Source organism: Podarcis vaucheri (genome assembly GCF_965113315.1).
Source record: "Podarcis vaucheri genome assembly, chromosome: 6".
In the NCBI taxonomy this organism is placed as follows: domain Eukaryota; kingdom Metazoa; phylum Chordata; class Lepidosauria; order Squamata; family Lacertidae; genus Podarcis; species Podarcis vaucheri.
Genome location: NC_138764.1, coordinates 84,890,432 through 84,903,326, shown reverse-complemented (window position 1 = coordinate 84,903,326; position 12,895 = coordinate 84,890,432). Strand labels below are relative to the sequence as shown.

The 12,895-nt window shown below is 46.3% G+C and overlaps 1 protein-coding gene across 2 annotated transcripts in view; it reads left to right on the top strand.

Moving 5' to 3' along the window:
* The window catches only part of HNF4A (hepatocyte nuclear factor 4 alpha), a 65,392-nt gene that overhangs the window by 46,328 nt on the left and 6,169 nt on the right, over positions 1-12,895 (top strand). For both annotated transcript variants that reach the window (XM_082226223.1, XM_082226222.1), the window contains exons 3-8: positions 1,922-2,016; positions 4,924-5,030; positions 7,853-8,011; positions 10,197-10,284; positions 10,861-11,016; positions 11,990-12,226. In XM_082226223.1, the coding sequence (XP_082082349.1) occupies positions 1,922-2,016; positions 4,924-5,030; positions 7,853-8,011; positions 10,197-10,284; positions 10,861-11,016; positions 11,990-12,226 (842 nt within the window). The remainder of the gene's footprint in view (positions 1-1,921; positions 2,017-4,923; positions 5,031-7,852; positions 8,012-10,196; positions 10,285-10,860; positions 11,017-11,989; positions 12,227-12,895) is intronic.

Genomic DNA, 12,895 nt, shown 5'->3' with positions numbered 1-12,895 from the left:
GGCAGCTGGGTCTACATTACCTCTCACTATATCCATACATTTAAATGGACAGGCTCATTCCTTAGGTTGCAACCTGTCCTACTGGACCTTACTGTTTTTCCTCCCTGTCTGTCCCCTATCATTCCAGTTACCCTTTCATGTTGCATTAATATGCTGCTTTTTGTACATGTGTTGAGCACTCCACAAAATTGCAGCAGAGGAATCGTTTCAGAGTCAGGGCTTGCCCACACTTGTCCTGTGCTTGTCCTGTGCTTTCTAGGCCTGGGTCCAAGCAGTTTTGCCTTCGCCCTGCCGTTTTCTCCCGGAAAACCCTCTTTTTAGCGCTAAATCAGAGCAAGTGTCAATCAGGAGAAAACCTAGTTACTCTGATTCATTGGTAAACAGCAGGTTTCCCCAGGGGGAAAGCAGACATGTGGGTGATTCTTAATCCTGGTAACTCTTGGTCTAGTAAGTTTCATGCTTTGGAACAGGGATTATCTCGGGTTTTTTGCACATGTGATAAGATCCGGTTCAGCGCGTAATGGCCGCTTATTGTACCTCCTCGGTGACCAGTGCTTATGGCCCGGCTGCTCAGACGCTGAAGCGCCATTTTGAGTGCTGCACATCTCCCTCGGCCGCCATTGGAGGCTCACGGGTTCCCGCCAAACCCACTGTTTCAAATGAGCCAAACTGCGGTGGCCTTAGGGGACGGACCTGAGGGAGGCAGGTTTCACTCAGGTCTGCTCGGCAACTATAATTCCTGGCCGACCCTGCCCTCCTCATCCAGTTGGCCAGGAGCGTCACCCACCCTTCTCCCTCCCTTCATTCCAGTTGTTCGGTGCTTTAACCAATTCCTTTTCAGCTAGGAGGGCTTTACTGTGGTCTTTTGACAGTCTTCATATTCGGGGTCAGGAAGGAATTTTCCCTGCACTTCCCTTTTTTCCCTGTGGCGACGATAACAGGATACCCCATTAGAGGGGTCTGGAGGGAAGTCTCTGTCCAAAAAGCCAGTTGCATAGGGCTAGTGGGCCATAGAGCTTCCCTCAGCATTTGGAGCCCATCCACTTAAACTTGTGTTTTGTGATGGATCCACCCCCAAATAGACCCTGTCATGTCTCAGACCCAGCAGCCAGGGGCGGGGGGCTGAGAGGGATACATGCCCAGTGCCTATGCCAAGACTCCCTACATCTGAAATCAATAAGGTTATGGCCATTTTAAATCCCAGACAGTTGTCTTGTCCATTTATTTTATCCCTTCCTTTTTGCTGTGAGTGTGGGCGGCAGGCCCTCTACGGCTGGGCACACAATATCTGATTTTAGCAAGGCACAGCCACGGAACAATGAGAAAAGTTCTCAGCTCCAGGAGAATTAATCAGTACAGAGTATGACGCAGGTGGCGCTGTGGGTTAAACCACAGAGCCTAGGACTTGCCAATCAGAAGGTCGACGGTTCGAATCCCCGCGATGGTGTGAGCTCCTATTGCTCAGTCCCTGCTCCTGCCAACCTAGCAGTTCGAAAGCACGTCAAAGTGCAAGTAGATAAATAGGAACCGCTCCGATGGGAAGGTAAACGGTGTTTCTGTGCGCTGCTCTGGTTTGCCAGAAACGGCTTAGTCATGCTGGCCACATGACCCGGAAGCTGTACACCGGCTCCCTTGGCCAATAAAGCGAGATGAGTGCTGCAACCCCAGAGTCGGCCACAACTGGACCTAATGGTCATGGGTCCCTTTACCTTTACCTTTACGACCAAAATTCAGTTCAAGCCAAAGTGTAGATGAGCCCAGAGTTACTATCGTTTTCCTGCTTATTTATTCCTTGGGGTGCTGATCAGTACTCAGGTGATAATAGCGCCTAATTCAACTCACCCTCTTAAGTCTCTGAATGGTGTTTCCCTTTTAAACTCATGATTCTTTCTCCTTCCTCTCTCCACCCCACCCTTCCTAGGTTTAACAGGCAGTGTGTTGTAGACAAGGACAAAAGAAACCAATGTCGATACTGCAGGCTAAAGAAATGTTTTCGAGCAGGAATGAAGAAAGAAGGTGAGGTCTCTTTGTGTGTCACTGGCTGCAGCTTCCATTTTATTGTGTGCCCAAACTGTAGGCAGCGTAGTCTGTAAACCAGCCATGTAGGCCACTGGGTCATGAAACAAATGCCTTTGCCTTTCCCTACACGTCTTTGCAGTCCCACACCTGCTTAACTTCTGCAGTGCTGCAGCACAAGGTGTTCTCAGGCCATTTGCTGTGCCAGCTGCTGCTCAGTTTTCAACAAAACCTGAAGGCACGAGAGCAGTTTTTCTCCCTGATGCTACACTAGCATTTGTCCTATTCAACAACTATTGATCAGCAAATAAGTAGTTTTCTTCAGGATTGGGGAAACCTATTTCCCTGTTCACAACCATCATCCAGCATATTACAAACTAAGCCTCCAAACCGAGACAATAACATCCATGCCAGCTCACACCTGAAGGGATTGTTATGCAATTCCAATAGAAGCTTCCCAAATCACTGTTTCAACCTTTGTCAACCTCTGAGGATGCGGGGTGGGGAGCATGCAATATTTTGGGATATATATCAACTCATTCTCAAGAGGAAGTGGACTATTGTGAGAATTGCTAATATGGTGCAGACGAAGTGGTTTGAACATTTGATATCTACTATATAAAAAGTTCCAAGTATAATTTTTCATTAGTTATTAAATTTTTAATACTGCCCTTCATTTGAAGATCACAGCACGGTTCACAACGTATTCAGGATTAGGAATGGAAGAAAGAAACTACTTCTTCACAGAGTGCATAGTTCAGATGTAGAATTTGCTCCCACGAAATGCAATGAAGTCCATCTTAGATGCTTTAAAAGGACGGCTCTATGCTTCTTCCTGGGGATGCAGGTGGCGCTGTGGGTTAAACCACAGAGCCTAGGACTTGCCGATCAGAAGGTCGGCGGTTTGAATCCCCGCTACAGGGTGAGCTCCCGTTGCTCGGTCCTAGCTCCTGCCAACCTAGCAGTTCGAAAGCACGTCAAAGTGCAAGGAGCCGCTCCAGCGGGAAGGTAAACGGTGTTTCCGTGTGCTGCTCTGGTTCGCAGAAGCGGCTTAGTCATTCTGGCCACATGACCCGGAAGCTGTATGCCAGCTCCCTCGGCCAATAAAGCGAGATGAACGCTGCAACCCCAGAGTCGGCCACAACTGGACCTAGTGGTCAGGGGTCCCTTTACCTTTATGCTTCTTCCTACCAACCATTGGGAAGCAATAGTAGGAGACTGCTGTTCCTCACATGTCCTCCTTGTGGCCTCACCAAAGACATTTGGTTGCCCGCTACAAGAAACAGGATGCTGAACTGGTTAGTCTTCGGTCTGCCCCAACAGGGCTCTTTTTCTTTTGTTATGATTCTGGCCCAAACACACCTGATAAAGGGGGGTCTGTCTTGCAAAAGCTTATGCCGTAATAAATACGTTAGTTCTTTCATAAGCCACAAGGTGCTCTTTTTTGGCACGGTTTTTGTGCTTTAGATTGGGCCCCAGCCCATAAAATGGTTAGGCTGGAATAAATCTGTCTTGTCTTAAAGGTGTCAGGAGGCTCTCTTGTCACTTTTGCTGCAACAGACTAATGTCATTAACCCCAAACCCTGGAGATAACATTAGTTATTATAGTTGCATCAGTGGGTTCGAGCATTACTGTGGTTTGTGCAAAGGACAGGGGAATTTTCACTTTTCTCTCTGGAGTGCCTACTCAACTTGTATTTGCCTGTTAATATTCAATAGAAGTTACATTAGGTCCGTGACCAGCTAAATACTGAGTAAACATTCAGAATACATCATGCCGTGACAGAGCTGCGTGGATCCCGATAACGCATGGCGTAACCTTGAGCGCCTCTGTTAACAGCCGCTGACTGCAGGGTTTTAATTTCAGCACAGCCTCATTATAGCCGTATTATCAAGCAGAATGATATGGCTAGGAAATAAATCTGGAGAGGCACAGGTGTAACCGTAACAATCAGATATTGTTTGATATCTCCATTAATTGTGGAGTTATCATAGGGGATAGTTGAGGCAACTCCATGACTCGGCAAACTTGGCTAACCTCCCAGGAAGTCGCAAGTGGACTACGTGTCTTACAGGATCCTAGAACACAGTTCCCTGGTGCGCTTAAAATGATCAAAACATTTTGGAACACTTACAAAGGAAGTGGTGCTTGGAGTTTATTGATTTAGGAAAGAAAGCCGACTATGGGCACATCCACATTTAAAGAACATGGCTTTCCCCAAAGAGTCCTGGGAACTGCAGTTTCTTAAGGGTGATGTAGCTCTGTGAGGCGTAAACTATGGCTCCCATGATTCTTTGCTTGGGGTACCATGTGCATTAAATGCATGGCATGAAAGTGACCGTAGCGTGGAGACGGCAGAAGTTTATAACATAGCATGCAGCATGGAGAGAGCTCTTTTAAACTAAGAACTCAAATATCTGAAGACAATTCCCATTGAGTTGACTTCCGTAGAATAAGGGCATGCATTTATCTGGATGTTTCATACATACATATATTCCATTCTTTCTTGTACTTTTACCCACTTTAAATCGTTGGGATAGGGCAGATGATGGCATCACCACCATCACCCCCTGCTTTCCTTTGCACTTTTGCAAACTACAGAAATTAAAATCTAGAATCGTAGAATGGTAGAGTTGGAAGGGACCACGAGGATCATCTAGTCCAACTCTCTGCAATGCAGGAATCTTAATGTGGGACTCAACCCTGAGATGAAGAGTCTTATGCTCTACCAATTGAGCTATCCCATGTTATGTTATATTAAAATGTTATTATGTTGTATAAAAGCAATGACAGAAGTGTATGAGGTGATGACAGCTTCTTGCTTTGTCTTGTGCTTCTGATAGTAAATCGAAGAGTTTTGCATTTTCATTTTTGGGATCGTTTTTTGGTTCTTTTGGGTTTTGCAGCTGTACAGAACGAACGCGACCGAATCAGTACTCGGAGATCCAGCTATGAAGACAGCAGCTTGCCGTCCATTAACGTTTTACTGCAAGCAGAAGTTCTCTCACAACAGGTACGTCTTTCATTCTAGAATGTAGCAAAATAAGAATCATTTTAGTCTTCTTTCCAGCTCGGGGGTGCCTCCAGATCACCAGTATTTTGTGGGACGGATTCAAACACATACCCAGATGTTAGTTTCGCACAGTTAAAGTGGATTAAAGGGCTCTGTTGCCCCAGCAGAACAAACCTGCTTTCAAAAATGGGGACTTTTCTTGGTTGGGAAAGAGGAGTGGAAATACACAGGAAGCTGTGGAATGGATGGATGATTAATGGGAAGATGTAAAAACACCCTGCAAACAAATCAGGATGAGTGCTCATTGTTACATAACCTCCCCGTAAAACCAATTGGAATGAGTGCTCTCTAAAGGCCAGATGTAGTCTAGTCACCATGTAAGCCAGGCTTCCTCAAACTCGACCCTCCAGATGTTTTGGGCCTACAACTCCCAGGATCCCTAGCTAGCAGGACCAGTGGTCAGGGATGATGGGAATTGTAGTCCCAAAACATCTTTAGGGCCAAGTTTGCCTATGCCTGCAGTTGAGCTTAATTCTTAATAAACAAGCATTGAGTTGCATGGTTTAGTCTCTGGTCAGACAGCTTCCAGTTTGATGGATTGCAGATGACAGAGGGAATACCCAACAGATCAACACTCATACAACCATGTTCCCCATCTCTGTCATAGCATCACATATGCTGTCAGCAGCTTCCTAGGTGCAAAATGCTGCCCTGAGGAGTCTGAGAAAATGTAGCAGAAGTGCGGCCTCAAGGGAAGGAAGGCGCTTAGCTCATGTGAAACAAATAACTGTGCATTGACTGCACCGAAAATATGAATTCTGGGAAAGGCCGCTAAACTGAGCAGATACTGATGAGGGACTTCTTCCCCATTGGCCCGGGGTCATCCAGGATCAGTATTATTGTATTAAATCTTGTAGGTTCACTATACTAAACAGCCTGGTTTTTGTTTGTTGTAAAGACTGTAAGAGAGAATAATTGGGTGCACTCTTCCCACCTTGGATCAAATTTATGCTTCCAGGTGCCATAAGAAAGCTGCAGAGATAGTGCAGGACAGTGCGCACCCCAGAAATGATCTCTTTCAGCTTGTGCCTTCTGGAAGAAGGTACAGGGTTATAAAGACTAGGACTAGCCTCCTGAGAAACAGTTTCTATTCAAATGCGATTTTGGTTTTAAACGCAGTGTAAGGTAGTCTCTATGGGAGTATATTGTATTTAATTATGGGGTATCAGAGTTTTGAGGGGGCTAACCAGGCTGGGATAGCAGGCTTCTTGGTTTTTGAATGTCTGATGCAGATTTTTCAATTTCATTGTTCTGTATGGGACAATGACGATAAAGATTATCGTATCGTATCGCATCGTAAAGCATTGCTTATTTGATGACATTTCTAGAGTTGCCAAGATTGCAGCAGATAAAACTGCTTGGGAAAGATTAAGGTGGTGCTGGGGATTGTTTTCTAGGTCGTTTCAGAGCCACATTTCTTTCCCAAACGGAACTGGGATCTTTGCATTAACATGGGAGAAGGAATAGCACAAATATGGTCCTGGGAGAGCAAAGAAGGAGGAGAGAATACGCAAATGAAATAGCTGACAGGAAGAGAACAGTTGACTGGGGAGGATGGCTTGGATTTCAGTGTTTTGCAGGGGTTGCAAACCATGCATGCAGGTGGACTTCTTTGTTGCAAACAGACACACTGAAAAAGGGCATTCTTCTTCGCTGAGATTGATACTTAGCACTTTTTAAAGTATCTGTCAGAAGATGCATGTTCACACTCCCCAGATGGCCACTTTGCACAGTGCTTTCTCTGCCACTCAGCTCCCTTCTTTCTCTCATCGGCTGATGGATCTCAGGGCTCCAGGGAAAACCAAAGCAGATTGTGCAATCCTGAATTCTACCCACCCCTACTCTAAATACTGAACTATATTGGCTCGTATCTGGGTATTTGCTGCTCAGGACTAGCCAGGATTGGAAGGCACCCAAGAGGGAAGAAGCATAGCCCAAAGCATCCGTCTAGAACTTGAATTGCACTTCTGGTTCCCATCATAAAAGCAGATCTGTACATCAAGTGCATGACTTTATAGCTCATCACTGTAGCAGTTATGGCTCAACTGGTTCCCTGCTGAATGCGAACTGCCTCTGCTGGGAAGCATTGTGTTTCAGTGATGCAAACAAATGTTATGCAGACTCTGTCTGCAATCTTCAGCAGCCATTTCACAAACACAACACACATAATCACTGGATGCTGTGCTGTTCTCATCAACTGAGAAACATTCCTGTGTGAACTTCCCTTTAGGACCATCTAGAAGTGCTCCAAGAACATTTGGCTTTAAGATGTTGCAACTGGAGTCAAATCCCAAACAGATTAATGCAGCGGCATTTCAGTTTAAATGGGTTTAGCATTAGAGCAGGGATGTGACCTTCCAGATATGGCTAGACTTCAACTTCAACCACCTGTCATCATTGGCCATGCAGGCCACAGCTTCCTCATCCCACCTTTCCATCTCTTATTTGCTGGCCACAAGGCTAGCTAGCAGAGTACTTTGAAGAAATAGGGAGATGGGGGAGAGGAAATCTAAAACCTAGCTTGTTTGTGGATCATGGTATTTGATGGAGAACGGATTTGACCTTGGTTAGACGGCAAGAGCCTTTGCAATTCTGCAGCAAAAACATAGCAAATTCTACAGCAAAAAAGAAAGGTTACAGTTTCTCACATAAATCTGCCGCACGGATTTTGATGATAATGATGATGTCATATGTGCAGCTTCCTTACAGCTTACCTCTCCCTCTCAGCAATGTTAGGTAAAACCTCTTTCTCCCCGCTGCAGATATCATCGTCACCAATTTCAGTGATCAATGGTGATATCAGAGGGAAGAAGATCGCGAATATTGCAGACGTCTGCGAGTCCATGAAGCAGCAGTTGCTAGTGCTAGTGGAGTGGGCCAAATACATCCCGGCCTTCTGTGAGCTTCCTCTGGATGATCAGGTGAGCCGGTTACTGGGAGTCCTATTTATCCTAGCTGAAACTAAACGTTGGTTTTCCTGTTCCATTTCTAATAATTCAGTGCAAGGCCCATTGTGAATGACTGTGGCGGAGTTATCCGTGTCCAGGAAAGGGTGCAGCTATTGTACAACCTAAGTTGATAAAATACTTATGAACTATGACTCACGGGGGCTGCATGCGCATCAAAGCTGAACTAATGCAGAGCCAGCCCTTGAAAGTGACTGATGCAAACAAGCTGTGAGGCAAGCAGACATTGTTGAGTATTTGGCCTGCAAGGATTACTTCCTTGCTGCCAGCAGTGCCTGCATTTACAGTTGCACAGCAGAGCAAAGTGGGTTGATAGGGGCTCCCATTTTGTTTTGAAAGCTGTGTGCCTTTAACATTAGGGTACCTTTAAACCAGAACTCTGTTTGGACAGATTTCCTATCCTTAAGTTCGTTCCCTCCCTGTGGTGAGATCTAAACCTCCAGAAAATAACGCTCTCTCCTCTTTCCTTCAGCTCTTTCATCGCAAGATATTTCTTCATGTTTGTTCAGTGTATACAGATGGGCCCATCCCTATAAAGACACCCTTTCCCAAATCCTTTGGTTAATGTTTAGTGGTTGTTTGCTGCACAGCTGAAGTCCCGGTTGGACATTAAGAAGCATCCATGCCACACTGCGTCTTAGTATTAACCTTAGTTTCCACAGATTTCTTCTTTTAAAAAACAGAAGTGGGACAGGAGATACAGAACATTCTTGAGGATCACTGAAGGGCATAAAGTGACAGAATGCAATCATTAACAACAGAGCAAGAGTAGAGGGTTTAAGAGAAAAACAACAGCCACGGGTTGCTCATCACAGCAAGATGTCCACAGTCAGCAGAGAAATTAATTACAACGCTAGACTTGGGGAAAGTAGTCCAACATGTGGCCATTTGAGCAACCTTATTGCTCCCTTAGAGAGCCCTAATGTCTCTGGATCCCAACCTCTGGATTGGAGGGCCAGCATTATTTTACTTGTTTACGAACTAGGCACAATCCACCTTCACCTTTGCACATGTGTGCCCTCAGCGTAGGATCAGCATAGGGCTCAACAGAGCATTCTTTCCCCCTCTGCAATAGGCTCAGGCTCCCTGGACCCTGGGAACCAGCTTGCAAAGGGGGTGGTTGAGCACCTCTCACTTACGCATCTGCCTGCTGCTCTGTTCCGGAGGCCTTTGTTCCAACCAGTTATTCCTGCTCTGAGAACTCTGGTCCCCAAACATCCTAGCACTGAGTGAGGAAGGCGGCTATATATCATTGTTATGTTAGTCTTCAACCTCCACTGCCTTGCGGGATATCTCCGGCAGAAGAAAAGGCTAAGGAGTAAGCCCTACACAAATCCGGAGTAGAGTCCGTAAGATGGTTTGATGGCGCCTTGTACGCCTCCTTCTGGCAACTCCAGCAGCCAAGCTGGTGCCAAACGTATTGCTCTGCTTTCCTTTGGACCATATCAGTGAGGTGGGGTGTGGGTGTCTTGTCATCTGGGCAGCCTAGGATCTCCATAGACACTGCCCAGGCTTACGCCCAGGGGAGGGCACTTCAGTGCTGCTAATGCAGCAGATTGACTTCACCCCTGGAGGTGCACTCCATTGCCTGAGACAGACGGGTGCCAACAACAACTAGTCCCCAGAAGCTGATGAAAGATCAGGCCACGTTACCAAGCAATTTAGAGGTCCCCCCCCCATACCCTGTTGAACATGAGACATACTATGCCAGTTCCTGAAAAACAGAAGGGTGAGTACTTCCCATATGGGAATTTATAGGAAGTGCTCACCAGCCTACTGTTGTAAGTGATGCCTGGGATGCTTGTGTAGGCAAACATCAGCAGAGAAAGGGGAAGGAGCTAAGACGACTTCATTGATCCCCTTCTCTGGGGAGAGCTGTGCATGTGCAAGTTCCACAGGAATTGCTATTTCTCCGTGTCGTGTTCCCGCCAATAGAAAACAAATTCCCTTATGGGTCATGACGTTAGATGCCTGGCTTATATTGTGATCCTTTCAATCATGTGGTCTTCAAAGGAGTAGTTCAGCAAGCTGCAATTTCTGCGCTCTTCTTCTGTAGGTGATCATCTCTCTGTCTCCCTCTGCCTTGCCATCTGTCTTCCTCTTGCATCAGCCCTCTAATAATAGGCCTTTGTTCCTCCAGGTGGCTTTGCTACGGGCCCATGCAGGGGAGCACCTGCTACTGGGAGCCGCCAAGAGGTCGATGGTGTACAAAGACATCTTACTCCTAGGTAAAAGTGCATCGTATAACAACATGCCTCCCATCTCCTCCTGTTAAAAATACTGTATTGTATTGCTTTTTTTCAGCGTGGGGATTTGGAAGGAAGCAGGCATTGTACTGTATTTTTCCATGGATAACATGCCCCCGTGTATAAGACGCCCCCTATTTGAGTTTTGGGACTCGAAATTAAGAAAATGCACTGTCTGTGTATAAGACGCCCCCTTATTTTAAACTTCAAAAATTTAGGGGGGAAATATAGTCTTATACATGGAAAAATACGGTAATCTGCCAGGTTTCTTTGTCACCTACCGCAGGGGTGGGAAACCTCAGTTTCAGGGAGCAAATGCTCTCTCTGTTTGGCCCCTGGGATTCTTCCCCAGGCCAAACACCCTCCTGAGTCACACCCCGCACCAGCCCTGTTTTGTACCGCCCCCTTGGATGTTTTTGCCAGGCAGGAATGTGTCATTAAACTCTGATAATGCTTCTTGCTTGCTTGGATGTGTGTGTGTTTCTGTTTGTGTGGAAACTAGCCTACTGTACACAAAGGTGCAAGGGGTTTTAATTAAAACAAACAATTCTCCTGCAGGAAATGACCACATAATCCCCCGTAATTGTCCGGAGTTGCTGGAGATCAGCCGTGTGGCTGTACGCATCCTGGATGAGCTAGTGCTCACCTTCCAAGAGCTGCAGATTGACGAAAACGAATACGCATGTTTGAAAGCCATCATCTTCTTTGATCCAGGTAGGTGCTGATTTTTCAGTAACTTGGAAGAGGCATCTGAGGCTGCTTCCATGCCCCAACCCCTTTAACATGGCTGAGGAATTGCTTTTCTACAATGTGTGGGGAACAAAATTTAAATTAAGGTTCCGCGAGCTCCCGTTGCTCGGTCCCTGCTCCTGCCAACCTAGCAGTTCGAAAGCACATCAAAGTGCAAGTAGGTAAATAGGTACCACTCCGACAGGAAGGTAAATGGCGTTTCCGTGCTCTGCTTCTGGCTCACTATACGCCGGCTCCCTCGGCCAATAAAGCGAGATGAGCGCCACAACCCCAGAGTCGGTCACGACTGGACCTAATGGTCAGGGGCCCCTTTTTCTTTGCCTTTCCGCAGAATATAGGACTGTATTGTCTAGCAATGCCCTTCCTCGTGGCCACGTTCCTCCTATAATGTTTATTCACAAAAAAGAACCATTCAGTAAGGTTCCCAACAACATGAGTGCAGGTGAGGGAAGTAGAGAAAGCGAATAGAGAGGTGTGTTTTTTCTCCTAGAACATCTGGCGAAGCTGAATGGGAGAAATTCAGGACAGGCAAAAGGAAATAATTCTTCACACAACATATAGTTAAAATCTGGACTATGTAGTGATGGCCGCCATCTTGGATGGCTCTAAAATGGGACTAGGTAAGGATGGTAGACAACTAGTTGAGGCACAGGTGTCCTGTGTCCTGTGTCCTGTGTTGCATTTGTTCACCCTGTTTCATAAGCCGGAGTTGTCACAGCGTCCCTCCATTTGCTCTTACACAATTGGAACTCATGCAAAGTCTGTGTTAGTGCAGGATGAGGAGAATGAAACTGGCACACCTTCCCCAGTGCCTAACAAAGGAGTTTGAGCAAAGTAAGGAACCAAGTGCTTCAGGAGACGACCCAGACTGGCCCACTTGAAACTGCATCTTTCTTGAGAAATGCCATAGTCCGTAATTTCCTACGGTTTCCCCCAGACGCTAAAGGGCTGAGCGACCCCATCAAGATCAAGCGAATGCGGTACCAAGTTCAAGTTAGCCTGGAGGACTACATCAATGACCGGCAGTATGATTCACGGGGACGCTTTGGGGAACTCCTCCTCCTCCTGCCCACCCTCCAGAGCATCACTTGGCAGATGATTGAGCAGATCCAGTTTGTCAAGCTCTTTGGCATGGCCAAGATCGACAACCTTCTGCAGGAGATGCTGCTAGGAGGTGAGTGTTGACCCTACAGGAAGTGGAGTTTTTTACCTATTGAATTTCGGGGGCTCCTCCAGATGACCATCTTATTCAACCTCTATCCTGATTAGCATGCACAAAACTTACATGGTGGTTATACGTCCGGTTTTTATAGAGCACTGGTCGCGATCGATTTATGAGGCCGTTATATGACAACAAGCATTCATCCTGATATACTTACTGGACCTCTCCTTAACAGGCTTCAGGTTCTTTGGAAAATCCAAGCATTTTGTGTTGCCCAATTCCATTTAGGACAGGGATCCTGTGCATTTAACTCAGTTAGGAACAAGCTGGGTGTACTGTAGGGAACTGGGTCTGCCAAACATCTGAGGGTGGACATGATTCAAAACAAAGTCAGCGAGAAGTTGCAGGGGAATAGCAGTAGAGGGGATAGACAGGTTAAGCAGCCCTCATCTGCTGAGTCTCCATTTCAGAGGTCACAATCTCCCACCAAATCAAAGCTCTCCCACGAGCCTCACAGACCTGTCTGTGGAGAACCTGTACAGACTGCCAGTGTTTCTACAACATGTAAAGTGACATTTGCCTGGTGCCTGCTTCATATAATATACAGTGGTACCTTGGGTTACAGACGCTTCAGGTTACAGACTCTGCTAACCGAGGAAAAAGTACCTTGGGTTAAGAACT